The sequence below is a fragment of the Sardina pilchardus genome, chromosome 20 (assembly GCF_963854185.1).
Source record: "Sardina pilchardus chromosome 20, fSarPil1.1, whole genome shotgun sequence".
NCBI classification, from domain to species: domain Eukaryota; kingdom Metazoa; phylum Chordata; class Actinopteri; order Clupeiformes; family Clupeidae; genus Sardina; species Sardina pilchardus.
In genome coordinates this window covers 24763229-24780728 of record NC_085013.1, presented here as the reverse complement: position 1 = coordinate 24780728, position 17500 = coordinate 24763229, and the positions used below count along the sequence as shown (strand labels likewise).

Below are 17500 nucleotides of genomic sequence, written 5' to 3'. Positions count from 1 at the left end.
GTGTGTTTGTGTGTGTGTGTGTGTGTGTGTGTGTGTGTGTGTGTGAGTGTGTGTGCGTATCTATGTTCCTGGAGTAAAAGGCTACATGAATGTATATGCATGCCTGTGTGCACCTTTTGTGCTAGTGTACTAGTCTGCATGTGCATGTGTGAGAGTGTGTCTGTGTGAGTGTGTGTGTGTGTGTATCTATGTTCCTGGAGTAAGAGGCTACTACATGAGTGCTAGTGTACTAGTCTGCATGTGTGCATGTGTGTGACTGCATGCACATGTGTGTGTGTGTGTGTGTGTGTGTGTGTGTGTGTGTGTGTGTGTGTGTGTGTGTGTGTGTGTGTGTGTGTGTGTGTGTACCTGGAGTGCGAGGCCGCGTCGCTGCGGGGGTAGCCGCTGGCGTCGGGGGCAGGTGGGTAGTTGCTGGGGCTCTTGGCCGGTTCCTCGGGGCTGTCCACGGGGCTGATGGAGGACGCCTCCGCCGGGGGAGAGGGGACATCGGACGCCCGCCTGCCCGCCGACGAGCCCTCGCTCCAGGCACACGAGGCGGAGGCGGAGGGGGAGGGGGTCTTCTCCTTGGAGGCCCGCGCCGGCAGGACGAGCGGCGCGTTACTGGTCAGGGTCGCCCCGTAGGACGTGGCGTCGATTCCGCTGTCCGTCGACGCCCCCTGGAGGTAGCCGCTGCTGCCACCGCCGGCCCCAGCGAAGCCGTTGAGCTCCGAGTCGGGACGAGAACCCGCCCCCGAGCGACAGCCAATCTCGTACCACTTCTCGTCGCTGTGGGTGGAGCTGGAGGCGGTGCTTGAGAGCGTGTTGCTGCTTGATTGGCTGGAGTAAGGAGGCTCCGTCTGTACAGGCACACACAAACAAGATGGCGGCTCATTCTTTTTTATGAAGTACTCAATATTTGTAGAAACAGCTGGAGAGGGTCTGTCGAGGCAGAACTCAAGAAAGCAACAACATCCTGGAAGGAAGCAGAGAAGATCGCCCCAAAACCGTACCAGCAAAAGGGTTTAAATCAAGTAAGTCGCTCAATATTTGTGGGGCTTTTTGTCTTTATTCAGATATAAAGATAGAGAAGCATGATAGAAGTTGAGTAGAAGAGAGAGGTGCGGTGCGATCAGGAAATGACCTCAGGTCCCGGGGTCACCGTTGGCCCTTGGGTGCAACAATGGAATGGACGCTACAAGTACCACATCGCCCCCTAGAGATCATTCTGACGTCCCAGGTAGGAATTTCAGATTATGATCTGGAAACAATTTGTGCTATGTACCAGTATTTCTCTTTGTCTAAAGCAATAGGCAGTGGCAATTCAAATGAGCAAGAATTAAGCATTCAATTCAACATTCAATTCAAATCTGGTTGGAGATATAACTGTTCAGCCTTCAGTGCTAAGTCTGCAAGTCAATGAACTACAGTAAAGTGAGGTTAAGTGTTGTGAAGTGCAGTAAAGTGGTGGCATGGCCTTACCTTGGAGCTCTTGCAGGGAGAGTGGGTTGAGCCTCCATCTTGTTGTTCTGTGGTGCTGATGGCTGGTTTGGGCTTTGGGGTAGGTGGTTCTGTGAAACAGGTGGGCGCACACACGCACACACACACACACACACACACACACACACACACACAGGAAAAACAGTGTCACGACCAGGCAGATGGCAACACAGAAGAGTAACCTCTACAACAGTCCTTAATCACTATCATGTGTGCACCCCACCCCAGAGAGCCTGCAGTAATGCTGCATTAGGCTGCTGATGATGGTAGATGTGCAGTAGCTGTTGTGAAAGCTCTGCGCTGATCTGGGTTGGTCTGCACGATTCTGCTGGTCTATGCAGGTCTTTGATCTGGGTTGCTCTGTGCTAGTTTATGCTAGTCTGGGTTGGTCCGCTTTAATCTATGATAGTCTAGGTTGGTCTGTGCTAGTTTATGCTAGTCTGGGCTGGTCCGTGTTAATCTATGATGGTTCGGGTTGGATTGTGCTAGTCTGCATAAGTGGGCCAGCGTGCAGGAGAACTGGACTCTCTCACTCACACACACACACACACTCAGACACTCACACGTGTCTGAAACAGCAGCTGCAGCAGCCGCCATCCAGACGAGGATTAACCTTCTCCCCTGGACAGGGTCGCCGGTGTGGACGCTCTCTCTCCACTGCACGACTTAATCCTGTCTGTTCCTTCACACTCCTGCTCACACACATTCCCATCACTAACACACACACACACACACACACACTCCCTCTTACACTCCCTCTCACACACATACAAACTCTCTCAAACACAGTCCTCTCTTTCCAACACACTCTCTTATACGTACACACGCACACAGACGCACACACTCTTTCTCCCTGTCACCCAGACTACCTTGCACACGCACACACACACACACACACACACACACTCTCTCCCATGTATCTCTGGCTGTCCTGAGGCTTGTCTGCTCTTGAGCTGGGCGGTCTGAGATGTGTGTCTGCTCCAGTAAGCTGAAGTGATGTGCACAGTAGTGACTAATCCTGGTCCAGGAGGTCTGAAGCCACCCCAGGTCTTAGGGATGACCACCTGAGCTTGCTTATTTGCACAGCCAACGAGCAGATCTTAAAAGGACTCTACACACCTACATGAGAACGTTGACACGTTTTTGTCACCTTCCGTTGCACACTAGCGGCCAAATCTTCAACTGACAGGGATTCGATGAACAATGGATTTTTTTTGGAGTGGATTCTATCAAAAGCAGAACAGACCTTAGGCGCCAGCGAAAGGGTTTGGCGCTGGAACAATGGAATCTAATGTAATTGAATGTGGAAAGCAGAGTACGCCATGCTCATGTCGGCACAGGCAGTTGGAGAGGCCTTAAGGGTCTAACCAGCTGGCTCAGAGCATTCAGCCACCTGAATCTGTAGCGCGCTGCTTTGTCTTTCGCACAGTCCCATGTCTTAAGCGGCATTTTACACCAAGAACGATAACGATAACGATAACTATAACCATAAAGATAACTATAACCATAACGATAACTATAACCATAGCGATGAAAGTTTCCACACCGACCAACGATAACGATCAGTCTCTCCTCGTGTTAGTGAATGTGATGGCTAAAATGTGATAGGTTATTGTTATAGTTTATGTGTGTATGTCGTCATTCATATAACGAGGGCTATTTGTTTATAGTTATCGTTCTTGGTGTGAACGGCCCTTTAGCTGCTCCTGCTAGCTGCTCGATCTTAATAGCTGCTGTTTCCTGCGTGTCATCACCTGTTGTGGGGTCATCATCTCCGGTCATCCTCTCACTCATCCATCGCGGCTCTGTTGCCTAACCTACTGGGGTTCAATTCACTAACCTACTGGGGTTCAATCTGTTCACCTGTTGGAGCTCTGTGTATTCATCACCTGTTGACATTCTATCTGTTCACCTGTGGGGGCTCCATCTGTTCACACCTGTTGGTGTTCTACCTGTTCACCTGTTCGGGCTCTGTGTATTCACCTGTTGAGGCTCTACCTGTTCACCTGTTGGGATTCTATCTTTTCACCTGTTGAGGTTCTATCTGTTCACCACCTGTTGAGGTTCTATCTGTTCACCTGTTGGGATTCTGTCAACTCACCTGTTGGGGTTCTTTCGGTTCCTCGGGGTGCCTCCCCGTCCACCACTCTTGGCCAGCAGGGGGTGACCTTCACCCCGTTAACCACCTCGTTCAGGTTCTGCCGCTCTGACACCAGCGGAGAGTTCCTGTTAGCGTTGAACCTGAGGTGCATTGTGGGAAATGGAAAAAGTTAGGTGTGTTAGATCTGGGTGATCTGGAAGCTCTGTGATGGTTAATGGCTCCTATAGTGGTTAAAGTGGCTTGCTAAGCATACATTATGATGTGAAATCCTCAAAAAATAGCATGTAATTAAATAGGTCAAATTTGGAAATAAATGCAGCAAATTTTGTAGTTATTCCTGATGTTCTCTCTGAATCATTAGTATTGAGAGTGAAAATGACTTTCTAGTATTTCAGTGTGGATTCATATCACATCCTCCATACATGTTAAGCGACAGCTGCAGGTTTATGGGTTAGTTTCAGTACCAGGCTGCCCAGAAGCTCTGTACCTCTGACCTGTGCCTCCAGGAATCAGGAGTGAATATTAGCACTAGAGTGGCACAGCAGTTAGCAATATACACCACTGTAGATAGATAGATAGATAGATAGATAGATACTTTAACACTGTATCAGGTTAAGGGCCAGCAGTTGGGTACAGTTTGGTGGTGCGCCTTCTGCTTTATCGGTTAGTCTAACGCTGGCCTTAAACCACGTGAATATCAAGCGAGTCCACAGTCAGAGATTAAATTTCCAAAGTCGGAATGAAAATTGGGGAGTTTTTACTGGAGTTGCGGCCTAGTTGCAGTCTTGTAAATAGTGACCCTGCAAGATTCCCAGTCTTTGCAAAATCACAGCCTGTGACTAGTTTGCGACTATAAAATCTGTGACTTGTCTTCAGATGAGAGAAAAGACTGTAGTCTTTTGAAAGTCTTTGCCCAATCTGTTCCAAGTCTTCTGATGTCTGCTGTATGGGCAGCATTAGTGTGATGCTGCACCACTTCGGCCTGTGCCTCCAATAGCCATGTTTGATTAAAGTTGGACCAGCGGACTTAAGTTAGTTAATCCTTTCCCAGCCAATGCTGCTTACATGTGGTTTCTGTGGCGATAAGCAGTTGAGAGCTGTAGACGACCCCCCCCACCCCCCAAGATGAGACACCATCGTAGGTAACCCTGAACATAAGCTGGTGCCCATTTGAACTGAGACAATGCAGATAGACAGACAGACAGACAGACAGACAGATAAACAGACAGATAGACAGATAGATAGATATATAGATAGATATAGATATATAGATATATAGATAGATAGATAGATAGATAGATAATTTATTGGTCCCCAAGGGGAAATTCAAGATGCAGCCTTGTTCAAGGGCAGGACACACAACATCAAGAAACCATCTGGGACTCAAACCGGCAATCTTCCAAATGCCAGGCAGCCTCTATCCCCCTTTAGACCACTTAGCCACGCACTCTGCCAACAGGGGACCAGGGACCTGTTTGATGTTATTGTGTTATACGTGTTTAAGCGTGATACTAAGTGCCGTACCCCTCAGGCATAGACTTCTGTCTCCAGTGGGCAGTGCCGGCAGTGTTGGCATCGCTGGCGTAGGGGGCACCGCTGGGGGAGTTCCGCATGTGTGGCGAGCGGCCCATCACTATAGAGCACGCCAACGCGTAGTTATCAGACCCTGGAGAGTACCTGAGAGAGAGGGAGAGAAAGAGAGAGGAAGAGAGGAAGAGAGAGATGGAGAGAGGAAGAGCAAGAAAGAGGCAGGGAGAGAAAGAGCGAGAGATAGACAGACAGACAGACAGAGAGGTACGGAGGAAGAGAGAAAAAGAGAGGTAGGGAGAAGAAGTGAGAGAAAGGCAGGGAGAGGAAGAGAGAGAGAGAAAGAGAGAGAGAGGGGGAGAGTTGTAAAGATCTACAGTAATGTGTCTGTGATCAGAGTCTTTGCTTTATTATAAAATACATTGTTTCCAGTACAGATACAACTTGTATACATCCCCTCTGAAGTGCACTGAAACCCATTATCTTGTTCCCCATCACACCAATGCATACAGATGTACAGTCTCATCTTCCCACCCCACACACTGACCCTTGTGTAACCTCATCATCATCTCACCTCCCTGCTGACCTTTTGGGGTTCATGGGTCGTCCGTCGCTGGACACGCTGCGCGGGATGACCCCGCTGCGGTCGGAGTACTCGGCGGCGGGCGCCTTGATGAGCGTGCCCCCCATGCCCGTGCCGCGGCTCTGGGCCGACGAGCCCACCGTCTGCTGCGGGCTGCCCGACGAGCGCGGCCACTTGTTGTTGTTGTTGCTGCGGAAGGGGAACTTCAGCTCGTATGGCATGCCCTCCTTATGGTTCTTGTAGTCCACCAGCGGCATGTGGTACATTTCTGAGCAGCCTCTGTGTGAGAGAAAAGAAACTACGTTACCCAAAAGCCCTTTCTGTAGCCAGGGTTTATATCATCATCATCACTCTCTCCAACCAAATGTTCCTCTTGTCCTCAGTCACTTGCTGTGAGAGGGGGATGGAAACTACATTACCCATAATCCCTTTCTTTTCTCTGAATCACCCAATCACAATCTCCAAACCCCCCCGTCCCTCCTGTCCCCTTCCCTGCCAATCACCTGCGTGGGGTGGAGTCCTCGTGGGGCGGGATGATGACCACCTTCACGGTGACGGACGTCCGCAGCAGGTCGATCATCTGTTCGTGGGAGAGCGACGCCACCGACACCTTGCAGATCTCCACCAATCGGCTGCCCTGCCGGAGCCCCGCCTGCCACGCGTAGCCGTACGGCTCCACCTCCGCCACGATGCCCTCGAAGTTGACGTGGAAACCCAGCTGGCCCAGAGCGTTCCGGCGCAGGGTCATCTCCGTAGTCTGGCAGCCCTTAGACAGGAGCTGGGGGAGAGAGGAGGAGAGGAGAGGGGAGGAGAGGAGAGGGGTAGAGAGGGGGAGAGGAGAGGAGAGGAGAGAAGAGGAGAGGAGAGGAGGAGAGAGGGGGAGAGGAGAGGAGAAAGGAGGGGAGAGGGGGAGAGGAGAGGAGAAGAGAGGACGAGAGGAGAGAAGGATAGAGGACAGGAAAGCAGAGGAAATATTTAAAACTCCTTGATTGAACCATTACATGGATCAGAAGCTAAAAAGCTTTTGCATTATTATGCTGAAAAATGGATCTTGATGCCTCTTCTCCTGTTTATCTATAAACAAACAAACTGACCAGTCCAACATAGTTCCGTTTTACTGTGTAATTTGCATGATTCGTTCCTTATGCGACATCGGAGTTTAAGAATAAACAATAAACCTCTTTCATAGAGGAGATGGCAAACAGATTGCAAAGTAACATTGTGATCTGGTTTATCTAACATGTCCAATCGATTTCTTTGCTTGACTAAGTTTTAATAAAAACCATGCACACTGTTTTCAGTCCCAGGATATCCTCCCACGCTGCCTGGGAACTGCTTAAAGTCTGTCTATCCTCTGAAGTCACACAAAGATTAAAGTACGCCAGCTTCGCCTTTTAGTCAGCCAGCAGTCAATCAGGAGCCTCACCAATCAGTCAGTCAGTCAATCAGTCACCCAATCATGAGCCTTGCCACTTCATCAGTCAACTGCCAACAGCCAATCAAAAGCCTTGCCACTTAGTCAGCTAGCTGCCAGCAGCCAATCACAAGCCTAGCCACACAATTAGCCAGCCGCCAGCAGCCAATCACAAGCCTTGCCTTGCAATCAGCGAGCGGCCCTTCAGTGATCAGCTGAGCATCTGGACTGGAGTTCACCCTGAGATACAGCAGCACGCCGCACAGAGCAGCAGAGTCCGGCTCACGTCTGGCTCACGTCAGGCTCAGATCCGGCACAGGGTTTGCTGCCGTTTGGGATTAAACTGTGATGGCAGCAACTTATCAACTGAGATAACCCTGACAGGCTCTGTTACTGACACACACTCACTCACTCACTCACTTACACACACGTACACACAATCACACACACACACAGATAGCAATCTGCACACATCTGTGGCGAATTACCGACTTAAGAAAAACAAAACATTACCCCAACTGCTACTGAGTCTAAACTCAGCCTGGCCGTGTTTGTGCAACAACAACATCTCCATGCACGAGGGCAACACAGTAACGTCAACAGCCATACACGTCCAGACACGAGATGAAAACACCAGGACCAGGAGCTGGGCTTGCACCCCGTCATCCACCAATCATCACCTGAGATATTGGGCACCCAGCCAATCAACCGCACACGTCCTGTGAGGTGTCCTACTCTTAGGCAGGACGTGCTGAGGCACAGTATCTATTATAAATGTCCCCGACATGTCAGCCTGCAGGCACAAACTCATCTCAGTGTTCAGACACACACGCTATAAAAAAACACTCTTGCCCAACTTGTAACTGCAGTGATGTAACACAAGCTTTTCCGCACATCATCATGATGATACCAATATGTGTGTGAGCATGCACGCAGGTATACACACATATACACACACACACAACCACTCCTAGTATGCATTACTTAAACGTATTGTTGCATGAGAGGAGATATGTGTGTGAGCATGCAATCCACACACTCCTTCACATGTACAGTAGACACACACAGACACACACACACACCTATTTTAGTATTGCATATAAGTGGTTATACATGTGAAATGCTTGCAGGTACACAGACAACACAAATCCTACTATCTGTAGTAACATGATTGCATAAGTGAGAGGACTACTTTGCCAAAGACATAAAGAGTAGCTGCAGGGTTGTATCACGGAACAGCACCTACAGTAGCAGCTCGGATATTCCAGTATGGAGGATGTACTGTACCTCCCGTCTGCTGACTCTCTCTATACCTCTAACAAACTTCTATATGGGCTGACGCCCTTCCACTGTAATTCTTCTCTGTGCATAGCCTACACTTAACTAGAATATTATATACAGTACACTGTATATATATAATAATAATGTCTTCCTGTTACAGGATAGCTGGAGGGTGGTGATTCAGCAGAGATGATGACGGGGCAGGTGTCACACCAGAGGTAATGACACGGGTCTGTCTAAATCTAAAACAATCATCACCTGAGCGATGACATGACAATGTGCATCATCGTCATGACAACATGCATCATCTCTTGACTAGAACAACAGGCACGAGCAGTGGTTACAATGGCTTGGGAGTAATTTTCACTGTAGTACCCATGTTAAATGTTCAATAACTAACTAAATAAGCAAATAATAACATTATTGTTATTACATAATAGCTATCATGTTGACTGTCCCTCCCTTTAACAAAACACGTCACCAGGAAGCTGCACTTTACAACTATTGCAGCATCAGCTAGTCACTATATAAATCTATGGATGCCATTGAGGTTGGGGGTCATTTTGATAGTTATTAGTTATTAGACATTTCTATGATGTTCCAGATGTGATTTGGGTAAAACAAGATGTAGCCATGGCAACTGCAGTAGTGGGCTTGGCACTGACCTCGAGTCGCTTGACCACCTCGCCGAAGTCCTCGGTGTTGTTGTTGATGGACCGCAGCGACACGCTCTCGCCCCGTTCGTAGAAGACCTTCATGGAGGCGGGGCTGCCCAGCGACCAGCCAATCACGTCGCGCACGGCGCAGCTGAACACCACGGCCTTGGCCTGGCGGTCCAGCAGCAGCAGCAGCTCGCTGGACACGGCCAGCACGCACTCGCGCTCGGCGCCGGCCGTCTGGTCCTCGGCGTGGACCAGCCAGGTGAGGGCGCCGGGCCCGCGCAGCTCCGCGCCGCTGTAGGGCCGGCTCCGCTCCCGCTTGCGGTGCGCCAGCGAGATGAAGGGGAACTTCCCGGCGGGCTCCACGGGCGTGGCCGTCACGTGGCGCTCGGCCAGGTCGCGCAGGTACTCCTGGCGCGTGCGCGTCGCCATGGCGCGGAACTTGTCCGACTTGTGCGCCGCGTTCTCGGCGTTGACCACCTTGGCCAGCAGGAAGTCCCGGAAGACGGTGGACTTGGGGAAGGTCACGCCCCGCGGAACCGGCGGTCCGAACGATGGGACGTCACGGGAGCGGGTGACGGCCACGCTGCGGAGAGAGAGAGAGAGAGAGGAGAGAGGAGAGAGAGAGAAAGGAGAGAGAAACAGAAAGAGAGAGAGAGAGAGAGATAGAGAGAGAAGGAGAGAGAGTGAGAGAGAAAAGAGAGAGAGAGGGAGAGACAGAGAGAGATAGAGACAAACAGTCACAGAGAGAGAGAGGGAGAGAGAGGAAGAGAGAGCAAAAGAGATAGAAATATAAAGAGAGAGAGAGAGATAGAGACAAACAGTCACAGAGAGGAGAAGAGGAGAAGAGAGAGGGAGGGAGAATAAAAAATGGTGCTTAACAGACATACAGTGATGATGAGGACACACACACCAGCCACAGGAGAGAGAATATCATAAAACGAGTAGAAAGAGAGAAAGATAGAAATTGCATTTAAAAAGCAAAGAGGAGGATGAAAAAGGGAGGAGAGAAAAAGAGACAGAATCAGCGCGATGCCAGAGAGATAAAAGAAGAGTTTTTCCTTTTTTACCCATTTCTGTTGCGAGCTAGTCAATGTCAGTTAGCATATTCCGCCAAGCAGCAGCGCGCAGAGACTCCCCAGAGAGACAACAGAGCGCACACACACACCCTACACACACCCCCTACACAAACACACACACACAACATAAACACCAAACACACTTTCTGCTCCTCAATCCTCCAAAGGTGAAAAGCTGGTCAGCGCGAGGGACCAAAGTCGTCGGAGAAAAACACACAATCCTGGGAGCACAGGGGACGTCAACGCGATATCATCTTGTCCTGGTGAATGTGCATCGTAGTGTGTGTGTGTGTGTGTGTGTGTGTGAGAGAGAGAGGGATGAGCTTGGCTGACAGCAGCACAACACACAAAAGAGTCCAGCTGAGCTAACACTAGGCCCCAAGGTGTGGGCCAATGCAAGAGCAGAGAAACTGAAAAAGAAAGGGGGAAAAAAATGTCACATCTCTCTCTCTCTCGCTCACTCTCTCTCTCTCACTCTCTCTCTCCCTCTCTCATACTCTCTCACTCACGCTCTCTCTCTCTCTCATGCTCTCTCTCAGTCGCTTTTCTTTTCTTTTCTCTGCTCTTAAGTGAACCCTCTCCCGGGGGCGTTCGCTCCTCCCTAGACCCCTTTCTCTTTTCTCTGCCGCACACAAAGGAGGGCGATGGCTCCCTCGGGCCTCCTCCAGCTCAGGTTGCAGGAGTCCGGCCGCTCAGCTCAACTCAACTCCACGCCACGCTACGCCACTCCACTCCGCTCCTTTTAGTCAAATCATCGCCCCACAACCAACCTCCATCGGCTCCAGTTCCCACATTTAGTCTACAGAGGGGACCTGCCTGAAATGCTGGACCCTCTGCTATTGTTCAGAGCCCCCCCCCACACACACACACATACACACACTGAGATACACACATGATTCTCACACACACACATTCATGCTATCCTGAGCACTCTCAGTCAAAAGCACACATAAGACTTACACCCACTGTCACGCACACAAACAGGCATGCAATCAATCTCACACACACACACACACACACACACACACACACACACACATACACACACACACACACACAATAATACACAAAGTTAAGTTGACTGAGACTAATTCATCAGCAAAGCAGAGAGCATCATAATAAAAAAAAAAACACTCACTAACCTGGAGGAGACACACAGCCAGCATGAAGACAATAAACAAAGTCAGCCTGACGAGGGCTACAGAGAGAGAGAAAGAAGAAGGATGGAAGAGAGATGAAGAAGAAGAAGAAGAAGAAGATGATGACGAAGATGAAGAGAAGAAGAAGAAAAGAAGGGAGACAAGGAAGAAGAAGAAAAAGAAGAAGAGGAGGGAGACGAGGATGAAGTGGAAGACGAAGAGTTCGCCCGACTCTCTCGGCTGGCTTCATGCGCGCGGAGCGACGCGCTCTCCATCCAGCCCATTAGAGTCAAGAGCGTTGCGTGACGTGTCCGACCGCGGCTCGTCTCGCGTTAAGCTAACGGGGCGACGGGCCGCTGCCAGCCCAGGCGTGTGAAGATCAGAACTCGGTCCACTCAGCGCCGCCGACGACAGCCCGCCAGTGCCGCGCCGTGCTGACGCCGGCGTCGCCATGGCGAAGCCCTCAGCCAACCCCCAAGTCCCGTTCACACACTGCGAGCAACTAACCATGAGATCATGCAGTGGTCTCTTGTAAATTCAGCGATTACGGGCGACAAAAACCACTGGCGACGACGCAAAGTGTCGTCAACACAACTAAGTTAAAATAATTTAGACTTTTTAGGCGATAAGTAAAGGGCAAATCGCCATATATGTGAACGGGGCTTCGCATCATTGGAGAGAACTCTCACAGCACAGAGCAGGCTGCCTCCTACACACACACACACACACACACACACACACACACACACACACACACACACACACACACACACACACACACACACACACACACACACACACACACACACACACACACACACACACACACACACACACACACACACAGGATTGCTTTAGAAAGGAGCCGCATGCACGTGCAGAGCTCCACCAACACACACAGCGGTGGTCCTATAGGAGGAGAGTGGCATTCTGGGAGATCACGACGGAGAGCAGTGGGTGGATGCTGATGGAGGTTGAGAGCGATCAAAATAACAAGAGTAGACACATGATCTCTCTCTCTCTCTCTCTCTCTGTGGGAGCTCGTATTAGTTTGTGCGAGTGTGTGTTCGATGTGCATTCTGTGTGTGTGTGTGTGTGTGTGTGTGTGTGTGTGTGTGTGTGTTCTATGTTCATCTTGTGGGAGGTTGACAGTAAGAGTCTCCAATCTACTCCCTCTCTATTTCACCTCTAACACTTGAGAGTGAGAGTGCTTGTTTGTGTGTGTGTGTGTGTGTGTGTGTGTGTGTGTGTGTTGTGTTTCATGTGTGCTGCATCCATTTCATTCTCTCACCTCTGACAATACATAACAGAACAATCCCAAACCCTCCCTCAATCTCTACCTCTCGATCTCTGCCTCTACACACACACACACACACACACACACACACACACACACACACACACGTGCACCCTGCCTACCTTCTCCGACTCTTCCTTTGACGCTCCAGCACAGAGGCGCTCACTCACACACGCTCAGCGTTGACAACACAGAGCCCTGAGCAACACACACACACACACTAACACACACACACACGGAGTGTCAGGGTCAGAACGCCTCTTCCAGAGAATTGCAGATCCGACCAGTCCTCCAAAGTTCCGCTCCGTCAGGATGCCAGCACAGCACCAGAGAACCACAGACCTGACCTAATCCGATCCGTTCCGTTCTGCAAGGTTCCACCCAGCTAGAACGCCACAACGGCACCAGAAAATCGTTGATTCATATCCACTGAGGTTCCACTGTTCTACAGACACCACCAGAGGAAACAATCTGACCGGAACCGTCCTTTCAAACTCCTCCTGTGTGTGTGTGTGTGTGTGTGTGTGTGTGAGCGAGAGAAGTGTCCCCCTGGTGTCCTCAAGTGGCAGCGGTCACTGTTGCTCACTGCTCCTCAAAGGGTGACCTGTCCCAGGGGTTCAGACAGTGTGTATGAGTGTGTGTGTGTGTGTGTGTGTGTGTGTGTGTGTGTGTGTGTGTGTGTGTGTGTGTCCAGGCTGCTCTGCTAAAGAGTTGGTTGTTGTTGTTCCTCAGAGAGCGATGACCTCAAAAGCTTGCTCTTCCTCTGGGGTCTGACCGAGGAAGAGGAAGATGAAGATGAAGTGTTTACAGGGTGACGAGACGCGTCTCCCCGCTGCAGAGGTCAGCGACCAGCGGGCAGAATGCCGAGAAACACGAGGAAGATCACCGCGGGGACGAGCACAACACACACACACACACACATCCAAGTATGTCCAGACAAATCTACGACACGTCCACAGAGAAAAAGTCCAGGTATTCCTCTCTGCTTCCCGAAAAATTCCCAACCCTCCAGGTGTTCCTCGAGATCCAGTCCGTCCGGTCTGTACTATACTCCATCCAAAAACAAGTGTCCAATCCAAAAACACACATGCGCGTACACAAACACACACACACACATACACACACACAAAGATTTAAGCTGCAGAGTTCCCCCTCGCCTGCGTGACGTCACAGATGGTGCGCTCACAGGCAGAGAGCAAAGGTGGCTCGCTTCCAAACACGCCACCCAGCGAGAGCAGGCCCTGGGCTGGGCCGGGCCGGGCTGGACTGGGGTGGACTGGGGTGGGGACCGTGGAGCAGGTCCTGGTGCTACTACTGGTGATCGCTGTGAGAGCTCCGAATGATATGAGCTCGGAGAGGAGCGTGTTGCTGCTGAAGAGCACTGGAGACAGACAGACACACACACACACACACACACACACACACACACACACACTGCCGCTCGTGTTCTCTCTTCTGCCGCTCCTGGGAAGGGAATCCTTCAACCGCGCGCTGGCTAACTCCTTCAGACTGCTCTGGCTCCAGGGCCCGCAGGCATGGGGAGGGGAAGGGGGCTTGGGGGGTGGGGGATGAGTGGCGTAGCAAGGGACAGAAGAGAGGAGAGAGGCCAAGGGAAGAGAGAGAGGATGGGAGAGAATGTGACAGCGACAGGGAGAGAGATGCAAAATAGCGCTGGGGATGGTGTATCTCTCTGTGTGTGTGTGTGTGTGTGTGTGTGTGTGTGTGTGTGTATGTGTGCGCGCGCGTGCGTGTGTGTTTCTGGGTTTTTTGTTATCTTTTTATATGTGTGTTTGTGTGCCTCTGTGTGTTTGCGTGCGTCAGTGTGAGACAGCAATGAGAGATGTAAAATAAAATCTGATATGAAGAGAGTGAGAGAAACACACCATGGGGTAGAAGGAACCAGAGTTCTCACTTAGCGCTCTACGCTAGTCAGCCTGCTCCACCTGCACTTACACAGACTTCTCACTTAGTGCTCTATGCTAGTTAGCCAGCTCCCCACACTCACACAGAGGTCTCACTTAGCGCTCTATGCTAGTTAGCCAGCTCCACCTGTATTCACACAGAGTTCTCACTTTAATGCTCTGCGCTAGTTAGCCAGCTCCCCACACTCACACAGAGTTCTCACTTAGCGCTGTACGCTAGCCAGCTCCCCACTCTCATATAGAGTTCTCACTTAACACTCCACGTTAGCTAGCCAGCTCCGCTAGCACTCGCAGTATTCTCACTCAGCTCTGGGCACTAGCCATCTCTCCAGCACTCACACAGCAGCTGCAGGGGGAATTGCTAGCTACTGGAGCGTTATCAGCTCACCAACGGTCGATCAGGCACACACACACACACACACACACACACACAAATGTACTCATACTCTCTCTCTCTCTCTCTCTCTCTCTCTCTCTCTCTCTCTCTCTCTCTCTCTCTCTCTCTCTCTCTCTCACACACACACATGCACCTACACATACACACACACACACAATTGTACTCTCTCTCTCTCTCTCTGATGCACCCACCTACACACCCACATGCACAAATGTACTCATACTCTCTCTGACGGACACACAGACACACATGAATACACACATGAATGCACACACACACACACACACACACACACACACACACACACACAAATGCACTTACACATTACACACAGAGAGAGAAAAGGTCTCTTGCAACAGAGAGAAACTTCCAGTTCAAACAAGCAAAGTGTTTCGTGAGAACAAAAGTGTTTCAAGTCTGATAGAAAAGGAGGCGAGAGCAAAGAAGAAAAACATGAGCCGCTGTCTCAGTTAAGAGTCTGGGTAGCACAGGCCTGTGATAAGAGTGGCAACAAGTAATGTGTGTGTGTGTGTGTGTGTGTGTGTGTGTGTGTGTGTGTGTGTTATACAGTATGTGTGTGCATGATGCGTGCGTGATGTATGTGTTTGTGTGTATGTGTGAGATGTAAGTGTGTGCGTGATGCACAGTAATGTATGTGTGTGTGTCCGTGTGTGTGTGTGCATGATGTATGTGTGTGAAAGTGTGATGTACTGTTTGTGTGCGTGTGTATGTATGTGTGTGTGTGTGTGTGTGTGATGTACAGTATGCTCACCTGTAGCATGTGTCGTCGCAGCAGGGGTTGTGCACTTGAACGATGATGAAGACGTGCTGGAAGTGTGAGCGGATGTTCTTGGGAGTAAACGGCATAGCTCCGGGCTCCTGGAAGACGATGGTGACGATGTCGTTCCCAATGTGCCTCTTCCTGAGTAGCTGAGGGAGCAGAATCGGATCATTTACATTACATTTACATTACGCTTAGCAGACACTTTTTGCCCGAAGTGACTTACAAATGTCAACTATATTACACTATACTACACTGTCCCCGGAGCAACTTAGAACTAACTAGGGTTAAGTGCCTTGCTCAAGGGCACAACGGTGGAAGTCGGGGAATTGAACAGACAACTTTCAGGCTACTACCACTACCACCGCCCCATCTTTCAGACTACTACCACTACCACCGCCCCATTAGAACCAATACCTCCATGATTAGAACCGACTCAGAACCGGCCTTAGACCAGCCACGCCCTTTATTTACGTATCACTTTTTATTTACAAACCCCTCACTCCACAGGTTTATTTACAGTACAAACACCACACCACTGAAACACTTCAGTGTCCACAGTCATGTGAAGCTACTGAATGTTTTCCACGTGTTGCATAGCAACAACATTCTATAATGCGGCATGTGAGAAGAGATATCAGCATACATCACCAAACAGGGTCTCTCTGTTTTCAGCAAGACGACGTAATACTTTAATGCAGATGGCCTATGTTTTTTTTTTTTTTTTTTAATGTTTAGCCTTAATGCTGTTACATATTACTGTCTATAGCCGGTGTTGATTTAGGCAAAGGATTATACAGTCATATTCAACAGCGCTACAGATCGGATAACATGGGCCGGCCAGTGGCAGTAATATGTAACAGCATTAACGAAAAAAAAACAAAAAAAAAACATAGACCATCTGCATTAAACATGCATCAGCACTAAGGTTAAATAGCATAGCATAGGCCATCTGCAGTAACAGTGTACTGTACATATAGGCCAATGGTTCTCAAACTTTTTCTGTCACTCTCTATTTTTGGAGGTTCCATTGGGGAATGTTCAAGCCCCACCTGACCCTGTTACCCCGGCAAAATGGCAACGCTAAAATATTGTTTTACGTCTTTGTTTTCTGCTGAATCTATTTTGCTGTTATAATCCATACATCTGTCTCTTTATGACAACAGTATGTCTGCCTGCCACACACTTTGAGAACCACTGACACAGGCCATCTGCAGTAACAGTGCTACAGGCAGATCACACAGCCCATCTGCAATAATATGTCCTACGTCAACTAGAGGATTCAGGCCAGGCCAGGCCGCCCAGGTGCCCACTGCCCAGGTACAGTAGGACTGGCACCACACCTGGGGCACGAGCAAGGTAGAGGTGAGGATGCCGACCTGTTGCTTGTTGTTGGGCGTGTACGGGAGCATGGTGGACACGTGGAACATGATCTCGTAGTCCTTGTACGACGTGTAGAGGGAGTGCGTTCCCGTGGAATCCGCTGCAAGCAAAAGAGAGAGAGAGAAAAAAAAGAAAAGAAAGACCCAATGAATGGAGAACGCTAACACAAGCGCTAGCGTTAGCCGGAGCTATTGTCCTAGAGAAACCGTACACTCCACACACCCCATTGACGCCATTGTCTACCGGTGAATGGGGCAAGGTCACGGCCGTCTCCCACAGTGAGACAGACCTGATTTACTCGCCCGCTCTCCCCCCACCGCCAGTCTCCACGGCGATGGAAAAAAAGACCCTTATAAATCTCGGCTATGACTCACACAAAGGCGGTAAAATGAGCTCCCTTCTTTACGCAGCAGTGACATTTTCACCATTTCCTTGAGGACAATAAAACGATGAAATGACAT

General features: G+C 49.9%; 1 protein-coding gene across 5 annotated transcripts in view; it reads right to left on the bottom strand.

Annotated features, from left to right (window-relative positions):
• Positions 1 to 17500, bottom strand: part of LOC134067477 (signal-induced proliferation-associated 1-like protein 1) — a 71314-nt gene that overhangs the window by 9696 nt on the left and 44118 nt on the right. For 2 of the 5 annotated variants that reach the window (XM_062522758.1, XM_062522759.1), the window contains exons 6-14: positions 17000 to 17139; positions 15648 to 15805; positions 9048 to 9627; positions 6191 to 6465; positions 5679 to 5966; positions 5102 to 5254; positions 3578 to 3717; positions 1459 to 1547; positions 349 to 836 (exon numbers count right to left, since the gene is read on the bottom strand). In XM_062522758.1, the coding sequence (XP_062378742.1) occupies positions 349 to 836; positions 1459 to 1547; positions 3578 to 3717; positions 5102 to 5254; positions 5679 to 5966; positions 6191 to 6465; positions 9048 to 9627; positions 15648 to 15805; positions 17000 to 17139 (2311 nt within the window). The remainder of the gene's footprint in view (positions 1 to 348; positions 837 to 1458; positions 1548 to 3577; positions 3718 to 5101; positions 5255 to 5678; positions 5967 to 6190; positions 6466 to 9047; positions 9628 to 15647; positions 15806 to 16999; positions 17140 to 17500) is intronic. The other 3 variants (XM_062522760.1, XM_062522761.1, XM_062522762.1) reach the window with 3 other exon arrangements.